At 40.0% G+C, this 23,492-nt stretch overlaps 1 protein-coding gene across 2 annotated transcripts in view; it reads left to right on the top strand.

Annotated features, from left to right (window-relative positions):
• The first annotated feature begins 1,841 nt into the window (after positions 1 to 1,841).
• The window catches only part of tspan9a (tetraspanin 9a), a 99,555-nt gene continuing 77,904 nt past the window's right edge, over positions 1,842 to 23,492 (top strand). Inside the window, exon 1 of one of the 2 annotated variants that reach the window (XM_015051077.1) lies at positions 1,842 to 2,843. In XM_015051077.1, the coding sequence (XP_014906563.1) occupies positions 2,478 to 2,843 (366 nt within the window). In that variant the 5' untranslated portion in view covers positions 1,842 to 2,477. The remainder of the gene's footprint in view (positions 2,844 to 23,492) is intronic. The other variant, XM_015051083.1, reaches the window with a different exon arrangement.

The following is a 23,492-nucleotide window of genomic DNA, read 5'->3' as shown; positions in this document are numbered from 1 at the left end:
GGTGAAACATAGGTAATGTAGATGTGTTGAACTCAAATTGGGATGCAATGATTCACTTTTTTCACATCTGGTACCGATATCTGGGGTTTAAAATCGTCCAATAGACTCTGATACTGATTTAAAACTTATCTTTTTTTTAAAACGCAGACATAAATGTATCCAATTACACATTTATGTGGTTACTCTGCACCAATGCAGCTCATTTAAACTCACCAATAGCTTCACCAGCTTGATCAAACCTGTAAAAACAACTTTAATTTGTTCAGCCATTGTAACTAAGAGTATAACAGCTCATGTAATATTTAATAAAGAAAGTGGAAGTGGCAAAAACAAAAGATTGACTTCCGTATTCAAACATGTAAAAATAAGCTACAGCAAACCTTTTTTTTAAATGACTCAAAGTGTAAATTTTAGGAATTCTACAAATAATGTAAAATAAATAATAAAGCATGACGTCGCTGAGGAAAGGGTAGAATTAGACAGAATAGATCTGCTCTCATAAATCGGACACATTATCATCGATACCTGTTCTAGAATCTATACAGATAATAATATTGGTGAATAATTATTGCATATTGCAGATAATGATCAATAGACAACCAGAATATTATAAATAATAGTGTAGCTGGTGTTTGGACCTACAGGACATTCCTGAAGGAGCTGGTTGTACTTTTACTCCTAAAAGTTTTTTTTTTTTTTTTTTTTCAAAAGGTACTCAGATGAGTAAATGTAACTTGTTACTCTCTCTTCAGCTGACCTGTGAAAACCACGACAGCAGGCAACAAATACAAAATCTGACCATGAGGAATACCTCTGTACTCAGAATGACGGGAGAATTTAATAAAAAACAGAATTAAATTAAAGCTGAAATGTTGTTTTTGACAGCAACTCAAAAGGTTTCCCAACGAGGCCATGATGAAACAGAAACTCACAAAATGGGATAAATTTGATGGGATTTCAGAACTTGGGAGCAAACATGATGCCTGAAGTCCCAGAAATTCAAAATCCACCAGTTACAGCAGAACCAGAGGTTCTGAGGTGTTTAAAGGTAAAATGAGGAGAGTGGGCGTTTCACTCAGGTTAAAGGAAGTCAGCCTTTTTTATTATTTTGACAGATCAGACAAAGAATATTCATACATAAAAATAGTTGTTTTCTTGGACAAGGCAGTGATGAATAAACAGGTCAGTGTTTTTGTGGATATTTTGCACTGACTGAACAAATTAAACTTGTGTTATTTTACATGTTGACCAGCTGTTGGTGACTTTAAATGAGTTGTACTGGTGCAGAGTTATCAAATGTGTAATTCAGTACATTTCCATGTGTTCAGTCAATTCAGCACTGATTTTCTGTATTGGATCAGTATTGGCCAATACTAAACCTCAGATATTTGAATCTGTAGTGAAAACAGTGGATCAGTTCATCCCTATAAATTGTTGAGGCATTTAAACTTCTGAAAAAACAATTTAAAGAATTTTGGTGTAATGTGAGACACCGTAGTCGCATCTGCAGAATCTTCTGCTGAAATGAAATGACCCGATGCCCCCTGACCCTCCGTCCCTCAGACTGATCATCTCCAGGACAAACACTGTTGCTTTTTCATCCAAGTGTTTGTTTCATTTTGCTGATCTCATCTCTGACCCCCGAATCCCCTGATAGGAGGAAAATAGTTGAACATGTATAGTCAAAGGAACAGAGATGTGCTTAATAAAGACACTGGGAGTGGAGAGGAGGAGCTCCGTTCTTCATGCAGCCGCTGCATTGGTTCTCCGCTCTGCAGTGGGGAGGGGCCGAGCGAGAGAGGGAGAGAGAGAGAGACTCTTGGGGGAGGAGGGCAGAGCTCTTGGTGGATGATAGGGAATGCCCGTTAGTTGCGTCTGCCGATAATAGCACATCAGCCAGAGCGCTGCTACTGGGGGAGCAGAGCACAGGCAGCGCGGAGGACTGAGCCGCTGAGCGCACAATGGTTCACCAGGCAGGGAGCGAGAAGGGAGAGCGCATCCGCACATGTACAGGAGAGGAGGACTGAGCCGGAGCAGGGCAGCAGGGAGAGGAGCAGGAGGAGGAGAAAAGTTACCCGGTCAGCAGCTGAGACTCACTTGGGTCTCAGTCCCAGTGGAGGAGCCAAGCACATCAATGAGCAGAGCAGGAGGAGAGTGATATTACAGCAGGGAGAGTTGCAACTCCTCAGAATCCAGTCCTGTCATAAGGCAAACAGGAGCCGCTGCACTGCTTGCTCCAGGATTATTACAGGAAGGCAGAGGACCCTTACTGTGAACCTGCCCCCAAAGTGCCTCTGCTGCTCCATCCAACTCACTTCTGCAGGAGACCACAGGAAGGTGGATGTAGTTGGGTGCCTTTGTCTTTTTCTTTTCTTCTAAACTGTGAAGCAGTGGAGATTTGAAGGGCAAGTAGTTCTGTCTTATCTCTGGGACTATGTTAGACTGTGCATCAGCAGCAGCAGCAGGCGCTCTAGAGCATGGAGAAGTCCAGCAGTGAGGAGTCAGCCATTCACCGTAGTCCGTCAGTAGACAGCCGGGATTCTGATTTTCCTCAAGCCTCCACGTCTGGCCGGCCGTTCGGTGGCCGCGGCTTCACTGCCGGCGCTTTCTACGGCTCCACGGGGCCACGCAAAAACACACAGCAGGGGCCGGCCGGAGCGGCAGCCGACACCGGCACCGCGGACAAGACCAACAAGTACAGCTCACCCAAAGGCAGCAAATACGTGGTCTTTTACCTGGACCTATCCTTTGTGTTCCTTCTAGAGTTCAAGAAGTGCAACATGGCGAGAGGCTGTTTGTGCTGCTTGAAGTATCTGATGTTCATCTTCAACCTCATCTTCTGGGTAAGTGGCTCATCATTTTCCTAATGTTTGTCTTGGCATGCTGGCTCGTATCGATCCACTTGTCATGGGGGTGGAGGATCTGGATCAGGAGGAAAACCTGAAAACTCAAGGTGTGAATGAAATATTAATCTGGGGAAACATTACTGTATGACAAAACGACAAAACGCTGGCTGTCGGGACAATCGCGTTTCTAATTACATCAGGGTGTTTATGCTTGTTCCATTCTGTGCAAGCTGCTATTCCTGGACGCAGTGACAGAGTCAGTGGCAACACACCAGGTCTTCTTTTGTGTTCTGTGGTGCTGATGGGGGCTGATCTGGGTCACTACTTTGGAAGGGATTCAGAGCTAACATATAGGGAAGTTCCTCAGCTGTAGTTTCATGTTATTGAATCTGTTTCTTTTTTTATTGTCAGCTGTAAATACACTCAGATGAAACTGAGAATTGTAATAAAACCCTGAAAGTGTAATGATTACAACACAGTATCTGATTTTCCTTCTGACTGTTGCGTTTACAGTAATGACTGTAATAAATCTGAGCGCGCCCGGTTTACTCACCCATAGATTCTAGTCAGGATGCGGCAGGCTGAGCCGCGGGTAGCCATGCATGGGCATTTATCATGAAAATGGGCATCCCTTCAGTGATTACAGGATGGATTATAAGGCTTATAGGTTATGAGGGTAAGTCTTTTGTGTGGATGCAGTGAAGCGTGAAGCATTAAAAAACATCCCAACATGAAGGAGTCAATCCAGCCAGGCGGCCGTATCGCTGAGCTGGGAGTCCTGGTAACTGGGGCGCAGGGTGGCATGAGCCTGTGGACTGCCCAGTCTGACACACACACACACACGCACGCCCACACACACACACGCACGCCCAAACACACACACACACACACACGCACGCCCAAACACACACACACACACACAAAATGACTCTGTCAGTATAGATCTTTCCTTTTCATCTGTCTTTAGCTCATAGCTCATGATAGTTATGTCCATTACCATTAATGAAATTCTGAAATATGCAAAATCAAAAGTTTTAAAGTTTGAACTCATAACACAATAGAATCAAAGTATTCAGCTTAAATGTGAGAATTTGAAGGTATTTTTTATTATGAGTAGGAAAAAAATCTGGAGAAATGTTGTCTGAGCTCAGTAACTGGGAGACCTAGTGAACCAGCACCCTACGAAGGGATTTAAAAGTGTTGTGGTTATTAATCCTTTGGGACATAAATTGCACTTTAAAACATGGTCAGACTTGTAAAAAATTGTCCTCTTGTTCTTCTCTGCCTGGTAAGGAGGGTCTGGACTCTCATCTATTGAAAAAGGATTGCTTGCTGGAGGAGTTGACAGTTGTTAACAAAATTGCTAACTCAAAGGTAATACTCCAGTTCAAGTTGTTGGAAATTGTCTGCACTGTAAACAACCATCCTCTACTGTAAAGAGAGAAGTGCTGATCCGAACTTGGCGGCTGTTGATGTTAATTCAACATTGGAGGCGTGGTGAACACGGACGGAACGGCTTTGGTCACTTCCTCTACAACTAAAGGCACACTACAACTCTACGACATTACAAAAAATCAACGTCATCATTCACAACTTCTTCTGTTTGCTGATTGGACTGGTCGAAATTCTAACAGAGAAATTGAACTCAGTGGAGGAAATCCCAGACGTAGGACTGAAGGGAGATGAGAATCGATTTCAGGAAGGGAATGACCAGGCTGTAACAAATATACTGTGGTGCTCCAGTTCTGACCAGCATTATTACGCTGATGCCCACAGCCAGCAGCCAAATGCCCATTTCTCCAAATACTTGTCACCAGAAGGTTTCGAATTAAGGAGCCACATTATGACCATAAATCATATTTGTCTCCTCATAATCAGTCAGAATCACTCATTTTACAAATGATGGTTTAACTGCACTGCAGTTTTTAAGTCTGTTTGCAGTTAGGTGCAACAACCAATATCTACTTCATTCTCTGCTTCATTTGGCTCAAACAAAGAAAAAAAATCCTGTCTTGTAAACTTGATGCAGACAAAAACATCCCAGCTGCTCGGGTGGTCTGGCTGTTGACTCCCTGCTCAACCTGCTGGTCAAACTGGCATGATATGATCTCCCTCACTCTGTCTCCTTTTCCTTCAGTCAAAGGTTCCCGTTGTTTCATAATCCTGGATGTTTGTAGTGGAGAAACTGAAAAATCTGATTTCCCTCCAGAGCTCACCCACATTCCTCACTGAAGTGATCTTTGAGGCAGAAGTGCACAATATATCCTCTTTCTGTGTTAAGAAGAAACCACTTAACAATCTGAAATATTTCTGTTCAAATTGTGTTCTTTAAGAGCAATAAAAATGCCAATAAATATAATCATATTGTGATCCCGTCCACAGAGGAAGAATCAAGAGTGATTGGAAAAGATATAGAAATGACTGAGGCTCTTCAGTGTTTGCTTAAATGACTGAGAAGGTCATAAAACCCCAGCTTATGATAGATTCTTTATTGCAGATATTGACCTACCATCTTTCTCATCTCAGTAGGTTCCAATCGAGTGCTTTGGTCTCAAGATGGCCACTGTTTGCTTTACAGATGAGATTTCCAGGCTGTTAGATGATCAATTAAGAGTTATTAGGTGTGTTTCTTCACTGAAAACTTCAATCAAAATCTTCTTATTTTTATCAGATATCTTATTTAAACTCACAAAGTGTTTGCAAATTATTTAGAGTCAAGTATCTCACACTGACAACATAACTAACATTCAGATGTTTGGTGCAGGGGGACAGCAGAGGGGAAAACTACCTTTTAACAGAAAGAAACCTCCAGTAGAGCCCGACTCAGTAGCTGCCATCTGCCTCAGCCGTCTGGAGGTTAAGAGGACAGGAAAGAGACACAGACAAACACAGATGGTGTTGGCACTGAAAACCTGCCAGGACAAAGAAGAAAGACCAAGTTAGGAACAACATTAGTGTACGCTGGCATCAGGACGAAAAGGGAATGTAAAGACGCTCTGTAGCAACATACCTGCAGGCACGGCTCGATGTGGATTAGCAAAGACAACTTTATCTTTTTCCAACCATTAAACTGACATTGAGATTCACTTTTCCTTAAGAGCCAGTTTCTTGTGGGGAGGCTTTTACTTAAACTCTTTCCAGACTCAGTTTGTGCTTAATGACTTTTAGCAGTGAAGCCTCACCGCTAATAACAGGCAGAACAGACTTTAGACGTCATGGCCGGTGCGTTCCAGTTTTCATTTAGCTTGTTGGTCTTCAGAAAGATTCTTAAAGAATGTTTGTTTACTTTGATCTGGGTGACATAGCTGAAAAATTGATCTCAATATCAGCGTTTCATATCAGTCTATTGATAATTATTGATTACTTTTTTGTTGTAAATATGTGAAAACTGCCAAATTGCTGACATCTTGAGCTGTTCTGGTCATTTTCTCTGTTCTCTCCGTGTCATTTTTTATTTTTAAGCAGTTATGAGGCACAGAGGCAAAACATGAAACTGCTGCTGCGCCAGTTACTCAGCAAGTTGTTGCTAGGTAACCAAAGGGTGAGCGAGTCGATGCCACCTGTGCCTAGCTAGCCGTGAGAGATTGAGCAACTAAAGCATTTCCTCTGCCTACATCCCCCAGAATGCTGTGCAGTTCTGATTCAGAGTTCAGTGAAATTATTGAATATTCTATTGGACGTATATCTGTTGATATTGATCACATGTCTATCGTGATATATATTGTTACTGAGTTATTGACCAGGCCTATATTTACTCCAGAAGTGTCCTCTCTGATTGTTTGGTCGTTACACTGAAGGCTTTAACCAGCACCAAATAATACGGTGTCTCGCCATCAACACGATTATCTGTAGCTGCTTACGGACTTCTAAAAATTCAAACTTTGGGGTCAGTGTGCGGGTTAGTGGAGCTTTGAGTAATGAGATCACTCCACAGTCATGATAGGTCGCCTCGGACGAAGGGAGGAGGAGGAGGTATGTTGTATCTTGACACTCCTGGGACCGCGCTGTTCTACCTTCGGCACTTCAGAAATCACAAGGTTACTGAAGCTGGTAGAGAGCTGTTCCTCTAAACGTTCTGTCGTCTCATGTGGAGATCGGAGACGGATGAGGGAACGATCCACAGCGGTAACCAGACACCAGACACACATGGACAAGCACGCTCGCCGGGCACACAGCATGTTTACCTCCCACACATCTACAGTTGCTTACACTAATAACCTGGAGGTAAACAGTAGCAAGCACTCGAGGCATTGCTGTACATGATCTTCAGCCCCAGCAGCAGTTGTCCGTGACCATCTGGCTCCTCTTTCTTATGAGGGATTAGGAGAGTCTGAGCTGCAGGGGGTAGTTTGGGCCAGATTAGAGCACTACTTGGTTGTGCGGCTGGGGATTGAGAGCACGACTCCTTAGGACAGCTCAATGCTAAAGCTTACATCATCAAAGCAAAATGCCTTTGTAGTGTGACAAATAATGTGGTTGAGTGGGGACGAAGACCTGCTGTGCTCGCCTCTAAGCGTGTGTTAATAGTGTCTGTTGGAGCCGCCTGATAGGGCCATTGATGTTCAGTCCTGCTGCTGTTAGCCTTGCTGTTATCAGCGCTGGTGTTCTTGCTGGGAGCAAGGATTTCATTTTCCTATTGTGTAGTGCTTTCTCAGTATTGCCTTCATTCTGAGCGCCCCGATTCAGAGTTCAGTTTACTGTGGAATAACAATGTTTTTACAAGTATTTATCTTTTGCTTTGGCTTTTTTAAAAATTAAAGAGGGCTTAAAAACTGTGCTTAAAAATTTTGTTACCGAGTGCCTCATAAAATCACCCACAAACTCTTTTTCTTTGTTGGAGATTAGTTGTGCAGCAGGCTAATGGCTCTGCCCCAGCTGTGCCATTATCCTGCCATATCAGAAGCTCACTTGATATTCATATTTAAAAGGAAAGTGTCGGTTCAGCAGTCTTGTCCTAGTAATATAAGAGGGGTACAATCAAAGCATCTCCTTTGTTGCAGCAGGAAAAAGCAGATGTGTTTAGCATTCATGAATTCCTGTGCTTACTTAAGCTTGCTGCTGGATTTAGTCAAACGCACTCACAATTTATTTTTCCTATCAATTCAAACACTGAATTTAACTCAAAAATGTGAAATGCATGTAAGCTTTGATGTGACAGAGGGATATTCACAGAATTAAGGTGGTTTTAGTGAGTTTGGGGTGAGTGTGTGAAGGTCTGTGTGTGGTTTTGTGAAAGTCCATAAAAGTTTCAAGCAAGCTGCTCCTCTGCTTCCCTGTCAGGCTGGAACACCCCGGGTTTCAGGCTGAAGCAATTTGGTTGTTTTTTCACTCTCCGCAAACATTTCAGTCAACTTTAATGGCTCACTGGTGTGTTCTGGGTGCAGAAGGTTTTTTTCTTGGGCTTTTTAAGAAACAACACCTGAGCTGAATCACTCACTGCCAGGTAAAACTGTGATGCAGGTAAATCGGTGCATTCAGAATCATGATAAGAGTAGCTCCAGCTAAAGAACTTTTAGCTGATATGCAGTCAGTTTGAATCAATAACTGTTGACTCAGCTTCACTTCTGCTGGATAAGTTAAACTATCACAAAGCTGTAGATCTCATGAGTGACTGATTCATATTTATTATTACACATCTTTTGAATGTAAAGGATAAATCAAATTCATTTTATTTCTGAAAACTGCATCATTACACAACACTGACGATGCACTGACTGCAGTTTTCTGGTTGGCTACCAATCTTAGTTTAAAAGACCTGACCGTCGATTACAATTTTGGCTGATATCCATTTTAGGATTTTGGACAATTTATCTACAGTAGAGCATCTACACTGAGTAGCTGGTCTGGCTCCTTTTGCATCAATTCCTGCATCAATGCATTTCAGCCTGTGGAAATTCAAGCCCTAATATTTATTCTGGTCCTTAACATTTCCAGTAGCTGTTTCCTAAAACATGATTATTTGTATTATAATAAAATTTTGTAATTAGTTTTCCTTCTGAATTGCTGAGCTATGATTCAGAGTGTCTGACCAGCTTGGCAAATATTTCCATATCCCTCCTTTTGTCCACTGGATCATTTGGGAGATTCTCTTAATTTACATGTCTTCTCTCCGGCTGCTTCGATTTGCAGCCCGTGTTGTGCAGCCCCTCTGAGCTCATTAGCTCTTGCCACAGATCAGTAGGTGTTTGGAGACGCCGTGGTTCACGCTTGGGGATCGAGGTAATAGAGCAGGAGAATTGACGGTGCATTTTACGCTCAGATGCCTCTGGTAGGTGGTGCTTTTTGCAGGGGAATTAGGATTTTCAACGCTGCTCTGATTACAGTGTGAACATGCTCAGCTTCAGAGCAGTTGGATACTGTTTGATTTCCAGACTCGCACTCAAAAGGTAAAGAAGTACAAAGTTTTAAAGCTGTGATTTAATCATTTTCTGCTGTGGTGGAGTGATTGAGTCGTGTAATTAAAAACATTGCAGTCATTCTCTTTTTGCAAACAAATATACACTGCAACTTGATGTTTGAGCATTACTCCAAAATCAATCTGCTGCCTGTTGAATCTGTTATCTGCAGGCTTACAGGAGTAAAATTTCAATTTGTTGGTATGGGAGATTGTTAGGACAACTTTTAGTTAAATTAAATGTGCCAATAGTCATTTAAAATAAACAGTGATGAAGGGAATAAAAACACCCTCCTCAACACCCTTTTTTTTTTGTTTTTTAGCTCTGACCCATTTCTATGGCTTCCAGTCCACTTTAATGCATATCAGGGTGTATTTGGAGCTTTAACCGTTTTAGAGGAAGCCTCAAGTGTTCACCGATTTTAGACATTTTTGGGCGGATATGGTCCCTAACCCCATAAATACTGGGGCTCAACTGTATTGTTTAAATTAAACTGGTACAAATGAATATCAGTAAAGGACCTTTAGTCACTGACCAAAAGGATCATTTAGATCTGTGGTAAAACTGTAAAAACGATCAGGAAAGCCTCCTTCAGCTTTACTCCGCAACCTCTACCACAGAATTCAATATGGCTGCTCGACACTGAAGACAGTTGCAGGGTTTTTATGGTTTGTTGTTGCCGTTAGCTTGTGGTGCTAGTAAGCTACGAATTAGAAATGCAAACTCTCTCAGGCATGCAACTAGAACATGGTTCAGGTTGGTTTGGTGTCATTTTCACATCCAGTTTCTGACTGGAGATGTAAGTGAATTGCAGCAGTTTTTCATGTGTGGCAGGACCAGTGTGGTAAAAATGGGCAACTTAAATTTAAAAGCACCATTTTAATCAAGATGAAATTGGTTGCAATAACGCCACTAAAAAGTTACCTTTAAATCACAGACCCGCTACAGATGAGGCTTGAGACGTCTCATAATTCAATAAGTTTAATTACACAATTGTTTTAGTTTAATCAAAAATACTAGTTTAAAAACACTCTCACTTTAAAAGACACAGTTATGGCTCAACTCAGATAGGGGTGCAATTCAGGGTAGTGTCCTAAAAAGAAACGCAAACGAAACGGCAAAACCAAAAGAAAATCGTCCACCAAACCAGAAGCAGTACCACCAACACCACGAGCTGGCCGTTCCTGTGAAAATAAAAGAAACATTCAAATTACAGACAATGCAATTATACAGTTCAGTCCAAGCAGCAATAGTCCAAATTAAGGGTCCGTCCTGGGAGGAACCGCCACGCTGTAGCAGGATTAGTCCGAGCTGGTCACCAATCAGCCACACTGGCCGAGTGAGGAGCCAGCTTTACCCAAACCAGGACGGCGGGCATGAAGCCACCAAACAGGACGACAGGTGGGGACAACCCGGACAGCAAGCAAACGGCCATCTATCTGACAGATAGCCGTATGGACAGCGTATGCTATCAGGATAGCATACATGCAGTTAGTACGCATGCGCATCAAGTCTGACCGTCAGTGGCATACGCAACAAGTTATGACAAAAATAAGTCATAATATGATAGATAAATATACATGCGTTGTCATGGTTTCAAAGTGTATTTAAAGCAGGTCTGGCTGCAGCCTACTACAACACAGGCCCGTGTAAAACTCATTAACCGCTAAGTCAGGATGCAATACAGCTGTTAAAGTGTATGATAATCTACGTCAGGGATCCCCAAACTACGGCCCGCTGGCCGGATCCGGCCCGCCTCCTCATTTGGTCCGGCCCCCTGATAAATCCCAGAAAGCATTCAGGGTTTTTTTTCATATATATGTGGATTTTTCTTCAACCACCAGGGGGGCTCTTGAGCAGATATGAAACTTAGTTTCCCTCAATGGAATATATACTAGTTAGTACCAGTCACCGTTTCGCTGACGGTTTTTTACCATTTGCATTCTGGGTAAAAATCTATCTACAAACGCAAATATGTCGTCGGCAGTAATCCAATCCCCCCCGTGAACAAAACTTTTCTAAGGTTTCTTTCTCGAAAAACTAAGACCGGCCCCCGACCAGAAAAGGGAACAGTCATGTGGCCCTCGTAGGAAAAAGTTTGGGGACCCCTGATCTACGTCATGATTCTATGTTGCTGATTAAACAGTCATATGGTAATAACAGCGTATACATGTCTGAGCAAAGCTTATGACTGACAACGTATGCTGATCTGACAGAACACCGGCCAAGGACAAACAGCAGCGGCTATCAAAAATAAATGTTAGAAATGGAATCTGAAATCATGCAAAACTAGCACTTCACTTATCACTGAGCTCTTTATGTAGTGCCTCTTACAGGAAGGAGGAAACGGGGAGCTTGTACAGGCGGCCTGGATATACAACAGAAGCTGAGCTAAAGCTAAGCTAACAAACGTCAAGTGTGGGAAGATTCTTACCACAAGGACGATGGATCGGCGATCAGAGCGTCGTTAAGCGCATTAATTTGCGGCTGTTATACAGAAAATGGAAATAAGTCACAAGTAATAAGTTTGATGGAGAGAGATGAAGCCTGCCTTACCTAAAGTGCAGCACCAGCAAACGCCGATGTCTGAACCGGAAGGAAAACAACGTGATGTCAACCAGGTGAGGGAGGGCCCTTTATATGCAGGCAGCCGGCGCCACAACCAATTAGATTCAGGCACTTGTGTGGTGCGTTCAAAGCCTACAGGGCATACTGCCACACTTGGTTCAGTGTCGTCACTTCTGTTAAATTCTCATCGTCCTTTGCTTGTTAGCTCCACAGTACAATCTGTTGTATTCGTACCACAGTTTGAGAACCAATGCTTTTGAACATTTCATAAGTGAAAGGCTTTATTAAACGTTGATGGCTATGAAGACAAAAAATGTTAACAAAACAAACAATTTCTTCCTGCTTCTTAGGTAAAAACGCTGTTATATTTCATAATGAAATTCAGTTTGGTGGAAAGAGGCTGGATTCTTAATGCAGTGTGGAATTGAGGATATTTGGCTTAGCAGCAGCGCAGACACACTGAGCTTCATTATCAGAGCAGAGGCTGCTGCCATTCTGAAACAGACATATCTATTACATATGATCGTGTTTTGTTAGCCTTTTCTGCAGAAAAAATCCGCTTTGTGTTTTCATGTCCAGCTCAGAAAACAGTTTATCCAGAATCTTGGAGCAGATCAGTTTGCAATCAGGAGAGCGTTGTTGGAAATGAAAATAATTTTCAGCTTCTTTCTGCCGCAGTGGCTGTAAACTACTGTGGTGTCTGTGATCACCCTTCTCTGCTTCAGGAACACTGGTTAAGGCATCCGTGCAAAGTGTTAATGTGAAATGTTCCAGCAGCTCGCTGGAACAACAAGTCAGCATCTTTTCCATCAGCTGAAGGCAAATTACAATGAAGCCAGTGTTTCCCAGTTGTTCCTCATCTCAAATCTCATTACGCCGGCTGGGAGAATTATTTTGTTCATTTTCTGAGGATAAAATTAAACATGTCTTCAAAGGGAGAGGGGAAATGTGTGTATGCTCATGTGTACAGATATTTACATATGCTGTATAAAAAGAAGTGTAATCTATTTTTATTCTTGGCATTAAATCAGAAGAAATCTGTTCTGTTTTCGATCAGATAGGACGAGCAGAATTGTTTCTATTTCCAAAATGACTCGATGGACGGCATCGTAAACTTCTGATTTAGGTGTAACTCTCAACATCAGTTAACATCAGCATGGAAAGGTTCAGCCATCATAGCATTATGTTTCTGTGTCCCTCAAACTTGACCCGCTTCAACCAGCTACAAGGGTGAAATTTCAGAAAATTATTGTGAAAACTTCTGGGAGGAAATCCAAGTCATAAATACTGAGAAGATGTGTTTAAACCTCTGAAATTCAACGGAGATTTAAAAAAAAAAACTTTTATTCTTTAACTCATTATTCTGGCATTTAGTATATTAAATTTAGCTATTAGCTATTACAAAACTAGATATATTTGCCTTCCTAAAATAATCATTTTTTGCCAAAAGTGGTTTTGTTTTTTGACAAAAACACTTTTGGCAAAAAGATAAAAAAAAGCTTAGGCAATTATTTTAGGAAGGTGAAGATATGAGCTAAAAAAGCCTTTAATTTCCCTTTGGATCCTTAAAGTTCTGAGTTGAATTTAAAATCAGGCTGACCTTAAACAGGACAACTTTAATGAGAAAAAAAATATATCTCTTTTTATTTGTATATTTCTAAATATGCTGATTCCAATTTGCAGTATGAAACATTTTTCATTCATACGATTTAAAGCAGCAGTGAAGACATTCTATTTTGGCTGACTCCAATTCTTATTTAACTGCTTAAAGTCCATTAGAGACGATCTTTAGTGCTCTGGTTCTTCACCTAAATGCTCCTGAGATCATAAGCTGTAGGCTGAGGTATGTCAATAAGTGACTGCCGGAGCAATTTTCCCAGGGCTGCTACTTTAGTTGATTCAGTAGGGCCTACTTCTTCTCCCACCATAAAGCCACTCAAGCATCCCACACGGCATCTGGCTGCCTCTCCTCATCTCTAAACGATCCTTAAAGAGCCGGGGACGATCAGGAACCGTGTACGACAGTAGAGATGCAGACAAACAGATGGAATAGAGGAAAACAGAGAAACAAACTCTGAACAGATTGACTTTGAATATGTGTATTTTAACGTGCCATTTTGAATTTGGGTCAGGGACTCAGGCATTCACTCTCTGAATCATAATGAGCTCAGGACACGGCTCCAGCAGGAAGCTCTATGCTGCACGTTGTTAGCGATGACAAATGGACGCCGTGCTTATGCCCTAAACTTTACTGCATGCATTGATTTATCAAGCCGAACCGTCACAGATTACAGCCGCATCATGAAATCAGCATATTGCAGCTTTCCAAGTGGAGGATTGTCTTAAAAAGCTTCATTGTTATTTTTTAATGGAGCAGCCTCTTTTGCAGTATATGGTTCGGGAATTCAAAGCGTCAGCAGATGCATTGAGCTGTTTGTTGTTCTGAAGCAGATGACTTTTTTGTGTGTGTTTTCCAAGTGAAACCCAGATCTTCATTAAGTCGAGTTGTTGCAGCGCTCTCGTTACGTCTGATCCAATCTGAGCCTGAGTCTTATTTGATGTGCATGAGGTGTGCTCACCACTGGCTCCCATATTCTCCCTGAAGAGGGAGATGCAGTCAGTAGTCAGGCTCCTTCACTGCTGCGATCCACAGATAACTGACTGACAGGCGGTGGAACAGTAATAGACATTATTTCTTCTGTATAGCAGCTGAGCCTTTTTGGTTTTGCAGCATCTTATCAAACAAGCAAGTCAATTAGTTCTTACTATTCATTACATTAACATTCATTTTCAATTTCAAGTTGTATTTCTTGACGTTAAAGAATTTCTTTTCTGTATCTGCTTGTTATTTTGTTTTGGTTTTTTTCTAGGGCGTTTTGCGTCCTGAAATAGAAATTAGCCCAATAGCCTGAAGTGTTGTTTTAAAAGAAAAACAAGGAAATCCAGCCTCCAGTATCTGGGACACAGAGGGATGTCTCTGATCATGGTGTTAGAAACCATCTGACAGCTGTAATCCAGATCATTCCGGTAGAGTTGTCAAAAATTGTACAAACGTATTCTCATATCTTGAATTTTTTCACATTCTGTTACAGAAAGCCAACAAACTTTAGTGTATTTTGTTGAGGCTGTGATGGATCAACACAAAGGGGTGCACAATTAGGCAGTGGGTGAAAAATAACAGGTCTTCAGAATATTCTACAAACCTAAAAGTGTAAGTAAATATGCAGTCAGTCGCCTCAGAAAATGTTTAAGATTTGTTATGTAGAGGGATGACAACAAGCTGTTATAAGGAATTAAAACACTAAGTATAAAAATAGAAATCTCAACATTATTTTCCTTTCTCTATTCTTAAGTTCTTATTGTATTAAGTTCCTTCGTGTTTTTTCAGTTACTTGGTGTGATTCCACATATTACCGCTGGGGGGCGCTGTCTATGGTGGCATAGATAAGGTTGGGCACACAGAAGAAGAATAAACATTCCTGTCAGATGGTGATGGAAGCTCAATGTGTGTCGTCTTTATCATAGACATAATATAAGGATAGACGCCTCATGGACCGCTCTCGCCTATTGTCGCTGACGAGATTTAGGGCGGCCATCTTGGAGCGGTACTCCACTCCATTCAGCTTTATGTGTTTAGCAGCACAATGACGTATCAGCGCATTTAATTGATCATAACACGCTTTTTTGTTACTGGAAACCATATTCAAACATCTATCAAAGCAACAATTGCATTTTTTGAGTATGTTTTTAATACATAGTTCATCATATTTAAATATGCTTAGTGGCTATAACAATAGAATAGGAATGGAATATTCTGATATCGATGTATGAAGAGCATATTACAAAGCACACAGCCGTTCATAATAAATTAATAAATAAATTTATTAATTTATTTAATAAATTATTTAGTAATATCAATACATATTTATATAACTATACAAACACTAATAAAGATTAATAATGGCACAAATAAATAATGATGAATTGTGAAAATATATATGCACTATATATATATGTTTTTCAGCCGACGAGTCCAAAATCCAATGTGAGATTCATCCGTGCTGCAGTGAATCCGTCTCTCCTTATAGATATCTCCCTCTTCTTCATCACATCGTGTCTTTAGGAAACTTTCAAAACAAAAACGGAGGATTGAGGATGTATCTTACTTTTGACAGAGTGAAAGAATATAAATAATAGTCTTAACCACCTGTGTAAACTTTGTCGGTGAATGTTATAACACATAATATAAGTTTTATAATATGTGTTATATTGTTTCATTTCTAATATAGGCCCTTGTGTCAGATAATCTAAGTCAATGTTAGAGAATAATGAATTTTTTTAGATTTACAGAATCTCAGTTAGCCTTCATAGCGGGGCTGAACCCGTATTACACCAAGCACTGTAGCTAATATTAGCTGGTATCTCGCCGGTGGACATGAATACAGTAAAGTAATATTCTAATCACAATATATACACAATAATATGTCCATCTTACTTGTGAAATGTTGTCTGTGGAGCCCTCACATCAATAATCCATCGACCAGAACAACAACATCCCTCAGTGCTGCGGCATCTTCTGCTGTTTTGGTTGAGCAAAGTAGGAGGGACGACCGCTCCAAGATGGCCGCCGTATTTCCTGCGCCGGAGCGGTCCATGAGTCGTCTACTCTTATATTATGTCTATGGTCTTTATATCACAGGTCAGTAAAAAATGTATTTGAATGCATATATGTTGGTATCATTTAAAGGTTGCAGAGGTTATTGAATCGAGAGTGAACTAGAGAGTTACGTTATTCAGCCTCTGATTAGTATTGCATAGAAAACGTTCATATTTCTGGAGACTAATTAATGCTAATGCTAGCGGATTGTACGTCTGTTGCGTTAGCTGAGAAACAGCTAAAGAACTGAATTCACCTTGAATTTACTGTATTTTGCACGTTTTGTCTCACACACAAGAGGCATTTTAATTGTAGATTGGAAATTTCCTTAAAGAAGCATTACAACGTTTTCAGTTTTGTTAAAACAATGGATACAACCAAAAGCTTAAATATTAAAATGTTTTATTTGTGCAGAGTAAAGTTTGAAAGAGCTATTAAAGTAGTGAAAAAACAAACTGATATATTTTTATTTTGATAGTTAAAAGTACAAAAGGTCTGAGAAAAAAGGGAAAAGGTATTGGAGTTAAAGCACTAATTAAAAAAACAAAAGGTTTAGAGAATTAAAAGATGTCTGCAAATAGATTTTGCCACTTGATAAAATTCATAAAGTTAAATGAAACATGTTAAAATAAGTCTCATTTGGTTTATATAGATATATGTTATGTCTGTTTGTGATGTTCTGAAACTGATGGCTATGTTACAGTTACTCAGTGATACTTGAGGTGTTAATCTGTGTAAATGTGTTGTAAGGCTGTTCATGTTGAGCAGTTTTTAGGTTGGTCATGTGATTTGCATAAATTCTCATCTTCTAAATGTGATTTATTTAAATGTGGCAAGCACAAAGGATTTGCCCTGAAAAACACATTGATTAACCTTTGCCCCGTCCGGTTCATTTTATATGCATTAGCTGCTGGCATGCAAGCACACCATCTTAAAATCAAGTTAAAACTTCTGCTTTCATTTATTCAGAAAAATTAATTTCTGGAAATCTTAAAGTGCACGGGAATTAATATTAATGCATTCATTCAATTATATATGTATTTCCATTTTTATACTTTTGCTAATGTGGAAAGTATGAATTTAGCACCAAATAAAGTGAGAAAATGGTGCAAAAGCCCCCTTTACTCTCTGCGTCATTTGCATTACTCATCAGCAGTTATTATTTCTGCTCAAATCTCCCATTTTCTTCTGTTAAAGCTCAGTAATGGGGTCTATGGAACAAAAAGATGGAGTCCTGGTGGAGGCTGGAGTGGGCAGACTGAGTCTGAGCTGAGAAGTTTATTATGGGGTCATCAAAGCATTCAGTGAATGGTCTAATTCATCATACTGAATTAGAGTAATTATTAGCAGACCTGTGTGTGTGCCTGTGTGTTGTCATCGCCACTCTCCATCCAGTCATCATCTCAGCAAATGAAACGCCGGCCGCCATGTTTGGGGTCAGCCCATTAATGCCCCTTCTGTTTCAAACCCATCATGGTTTAGATCTCCACTGCGTTGCACTCTCCACCTTAAACACGGTTCATATGCAAAGCAGCACAGATGGAGTTGGCCATATTTTCCTCTGAGTCCCCTTCTGAGAGGACAGGCTGGCAGAACATGGAGCGCTGTCCTTTTCTTGGTCTGGGAGAAGCGAAGCATGAAGCGGGGATGCGGCGCAGGGACCTCTTCCCCGCAGCAGGAGAGGTGAATACACTGATGCTTGGTGACAGCTCCCTGAGAGGTGACTCACCACCACTCTCAGGTCTCGCTCCTGGTCTTCACAACATGACATCTTTCTTTCCCTCATCTGAATTAATCTATTTCAGAAAGTTGACGTTAATTCTCAGGTTAATGAATCAGTATTCATGAGATTTATGATGGGACTTTTCTATTAGATTTCCACAAGAGGATTACAGCATCTCTGCACTCTCATCTTTTCTGTTTGAGAGCCATTTTTTAATAAGCGTGCAGTTTTGCACAATGTTACGGGCATGATTCCAGCATATGTTAGATTGAGATAATTCCCAGTGTTACTATACTGAGGTGCACAGAGCATTTAGCCAGAGAGGATCACACACACATGCACCAAAGTAAAGAAAGGAGCAGGCTCCTTCCACTCTTTAGGGAATCCTTTTTGCCGTTGGTCAAGAATTTAAAATTGGATCCTTTACAAATAAATGCTTCATGTTGGAGCCTTTGGGTTACTGTCTTAACAATTTGTAGATCAAGTTAATGAAATAATCTTTGTCATCTGGTTTCCTGAACATTTAGTTGTCTGTGGCAGCATGCTAACTTAGATGTTCTTAATATTTTGTAAAAAAAACAACAACAAAAAAACAAACAAAAAAAAAACAGGTGAAGACAGGTTTACAGTTTCCTAAAAATATTCACACCTCTGAAACTTTTGTCATTTTGTCTGTTGTATAATATTGTGATTTTATGTACCCAACATAAAGTGGTGTATTATTTTGATATGAAATTATATCTATTTTTTCACTCTTCCAAAGGTTTTCTTTGCTTTTTATGAAACGATTGGCATTGTTTTTATGGACAAGATGCATTAACTGATTATAAAAACATGTTTCTTACTTATTAATTATGACTGTGGAACCCAAGACAGATAGTCTGTGACAAAATGGAGCCGAACAGAATATTTAGATTGTCACAGTTTTACGATTTCTGACTTGATGTTTATTTAGCAATTATTAATTAGCAGTATTAATAACAAGTTACCTTGAGCACCTGGCAGAAAGTAGATTATGTGGGTTGCCTTGTTGTTTTGTTAACTGAACTGAAGCACCAAACTACAGCTCATGTAACTAAATGTGAAGGTTGTCAAAGTCAAGCTAGCACAACTCACCGACTCCTGACTTTTTTAAATTAAAACCTCAATGACCTGTGAAACATGATGTTCTCTTGGAACTTTTCTAGGCTTTGTAGGGTTAACAAAAAATAGCAAAACATTGCTTCCTTTTTCAGATTCTTTTTATGATTGTGTTATTTTCCTGACCACCAATATGTCAGACCCAGTTGATAGTAATGACCCATCTGTATTTCAATTAAAGGTGTAAAGTTATGGAACAAGTTACATGAAGATTTAAAACAAAGCAATAGTTTAACACAATTCAAAAGAAAGTACAAAGAGGTAATTTTCAATAGATACACATACGGGTGATGGAAAGCAATAAGGTGTGTATTGCAGATAACTTGGTGTAAGGGTTTAGAAAGACAAACCAGAATAAAATGGGAAAATGTATAGGTAAATATTAGTAACTGTTACTTCTGACTGCTACTTTGATTTTGATTTTTTTAATGACAGTAGGACTCTAAAGTTTCAAGTGTTTAGGGGTAGGAGTTTATAAGTTCTCACTTCTTCCTACCCCATTTTGAGCATGATATGTTAACTGAAACTTCTTTTTTATGCACTTCTTGTTACTGTGCACTATTTTATTTTATATTTGTATCATGTTCGAATAAAATTTCAAAAAAAAAAAAAAATTCATTTCATGATGATCAAACAATATCCAATCAAGTATAAACCAATGATTCCTATTGGTTTTAAATCGGTGAACAACGCTCAGTGTGAGCCAATCTAGTCTACAGCTAATAATGACCTTAGGAAGTTTGCAGTAGCTTTACCTCTAGTAGTTTGTGCTGCTGCAGCATTTCTGTGGGGCAGCACCACTTTTCTCTCTACAGCCTCCATAACCCTTCGTTATCTGTAAACCTGCAGGGTATTAGCATGTGGCTCCGTTTAGAAAAGAGTCAAAACTCTTTCAATTTTTAAAAAAACCTATTCAGACTTTCTCCTCTGCAACTCTTTCCCTGGCGTGCTGCAGGATGCTCTTGGCTCTTTTATACCATATATGTTTTTAAGTAATTGCTGTTTTTGAAATGCCCATTATTTAGTGACAAAGGAAACAGAAATAAAATACTTTTGAAGAACAAAGTTGAAGCAGGTGTTCCTAGAGAGAGGCTGTTGGGTTAAACTGCCTAAATAAGCTGTGTAAGTTCTTATTTCCTTTTGACAACTCCAAACTCTCCAGCCTAATTAGCTGTGCTCAGTACACAAAGCAGAGTTTAGGTTCTTGTTCTGCATTACTCCTCATAATGCATGGGCCAGAACGTTCTGTAATGCTGTGCTCGGTTTTAGAAGAAAAACCTGGTGTTGCTGTTGGGCTTCATCTATTTGTTCAGTCGTTCATTAGATGAAAATCGGAGCCCTGGGTCCCTGCAGAGAGAGGATGCTTCTAAAAGTAATTTGCGTCCACCTTTCCCGTTGGAGGGGAAGTTTTTCTGTGAAACAGTGCAGCAGCAATAATGGCGTTCTCTTCAGGGATAGAAAAAAACCACACATATGCAGTTTTTTGTTTTTGCAAAACTTTGTAATCCCTACACTTTTTAAACTTTTTATCAAAAAAAAAAAAGGTTACCCTTGATTTTTAGTATTAGGCACTGATCAAAGAGGATCTTTTTCTGTTTGTGTTCAGAAATAAAACAGTTAATCAAATTAATTGTGATTAATCAGATTTTGAAATAATTGTCAACTAATTTATTAATCTATTAGTTGTTAGCTAAAGTGAATTAAAAGTCCAAATAAATAGAAGCTGTAAAACACAAACATCACTCTGAGGTTCAATGAGTGCATTGATGAAAAACATTCAGATTTTCCTAAAATGAAATCTTCAAAAGCTGAAAATTTGATTAATCAATAAAATTGATTTGTCGGCCAGCCCTACTTCTGAGAATTTAAACTCAGGTGAAACTATTATGCTACAAACTGCACTGGGTTTGCTTTACGGGTATTAGCTTAAAGGGGCTTAATACGTGTGCATGACTTGGTTCTGTGTTTGTACTTTATTGCAGAGGTTCATTCATCAGCCCTGTAAGCGACTGTTCCCCAGCGGAGCTGAATAATTGGGATATGATGGTGAAACCAAAGACCCATTGACCTGAAATGCAGGCCACGCTGTTCTTGAAGCATTCATTTGTAAAACAATGAAAGTCACAGCTTTTATCTCCCATTTGAAGAACCGTGCATCATTCCACTCTCTTCCATCTTTGTTATCAAGGGTTTAATAATTGTCCCCATAAAGGAAAATCTCATTTTGCTTCAGCAATGAAGTTTTTTTTTCTTAAAATCCCCTCCCTCCACAGCTCATCTTTTATTGACTGTCTTGCCTTTTCCTGCAGCGTGTTTTTGCTTTTTGAGATTTGTTGCAAAGATGAAGGGATTTTCCTTCAAGTGTCGCTATTTTAATTTTAAAACTGTCTGTAAATCTTTTCTAATGGTTCAGTTTACCTTGGAAAAGAGTGCAAACAGCTGTTGCATAGGAAGGATTTAAAAAAACTGACCTTTCCACAAGCAACTTATCAAATCACTTTTAATTTTACAGATCAGACGAAGCTTTTCTCTGTGGATGTTTCTCCTGCAGCTCTTCATCTGTAAGACGTTATCATTGGCTGCAGCTGATCTCCTGGAGTTTCTTTTATATTAACTTTTTGGTGGTCAGCTTTATTGGCCATGAAAATCCTCATTGATCTCTGTATTTTCATCTGTGAAACAGGAGTAACGCCTCTCACAGACTCATTTGTTTGCAGAAGATGAGCTCCAGTAGGAAAGCAAAAACAAAACATCAATATACTTCTCACTTTGCATCGGCGCTGGTCACGGAGCGAGGAGGAGGCGCATCTACAGGGAGCCGTGCTTTCATTATATCAGAGTCCGTCTCAGACTCGCTGCTGCGTCCTCAGAGAGTCAGTCCTGGTGTTTGCAGAAGATGAGCATGAAGGCGCCGCAGCTGCGGAGCTGCGTTTTACTGACAAGACATGTTTGTGGTTCTGCGTTATGCAGCCGATGACGTCCAGCATACAAAGCATGGAGCCTGGTTCAGAAAAGCATAAACCCCCACTTCCTCTGAATGCTGCATGTGTGTTTTTACATTCTGATACAAGATCCCGATTAATGGGTTTGCTGGAGAGCCAACAGTGACTGACAGATTTTCTGCTGCTGCTGCTGACATGATAATTTGATCTAAGATTCCCTTTTGTTCATTTTTCTCTCTCCGCATTGCAGCCGGCTCTCTTTAGGTTCGAGGCGTACAGACTCCTTTCCTCGCCGTGTTTCCCAGGTTTGACCGTTTGGTTTTATACATTTAAATCGTCAGATTATTGTAGCAGATTCTCTCGGTTGATCTATTTTTAATGTGGTTCCTAACTTATTTCTTATTTTATCCCAGTAAACAAGTCCATGTCTACAGATTTTTATTTAATTTTTTGCTATTTCACAGCTAAAGCTGCCAACTTAAACAGAGACTCCACTGTTAACTAGGTCTGTCACAATAACTAATTTTGTTGAGCGATTAATTGTCTAAAAATTATTGCGATAAACGATAATATTGTTTCAAGACCTTTTGACACTGATTTAATGGAAATGACTAATAATGCCTGCGATTTCCTGCCATAGATACACTTTATTTTCAAAAGAACACATCACACTGGAACTGATAAACTAAACAACCAAAACCAAAAATAAAAGGATTCTCAGTGTCCATTAACAAAAAACGTACTTGAATGAAAAGTAAACAACATAAAGCCAAAGTGGAAATAAATACTACATTCAACGAAAAGAGTGCAGATTATGAAGTCTGTATTGCCCTTCAGTAATCACTAGACTTAAATAGAGAAGATGAGCACATCCTACTACCTGATGCAATAGTTCCCACTACACGATTCTTTTCCCCCTATTTTCGCCTTATGATAATCTTAGATCGTTGGCCGATCTAAGATTCTCGCTGGTGATTTCGTAACCGATCATCCTGCAGTGTGATTTAGATTGTCGTGGCGCCTCCGATCTAAATCAGGGGTTTTCCCCGACTGGGAGCTTAACGCTGAATGTGACAGGTAGCCAATCAGAAAGCCGGATTCTCCTCCTGCTTTCTGAGGGGAAATTAAGGAGGGGAATCCGAAACAGTTGACAGGGCACAACCTAAAAGTTGGACAGTGGAGATGATATGTGGAAACAACATGAATGTTTATTCATCATTT

The sequence above is a fragment of the Poecilia latipinna genome, unplaced genomic scaffold (assembly GCF_001443285.1).
Source record: "Poecilia latipinna isolate Pla-1442-1.1 unplaced genomic scaffold, P_latipinna-1.0 Scaffold50, whole genome shotgun sequence".
Classification (NCBI taxonomy): Eukaryota; Metazoa; Chordata; class Actinopteri; order Cyprinodontiformes; family Poeciliidae; genus Poecilia; species Poecilia latipinna.
Note: the sequence above shows the minus strand (reverse complement) of the source record. Positions and strands in the feature narration are given on the sequence as shown.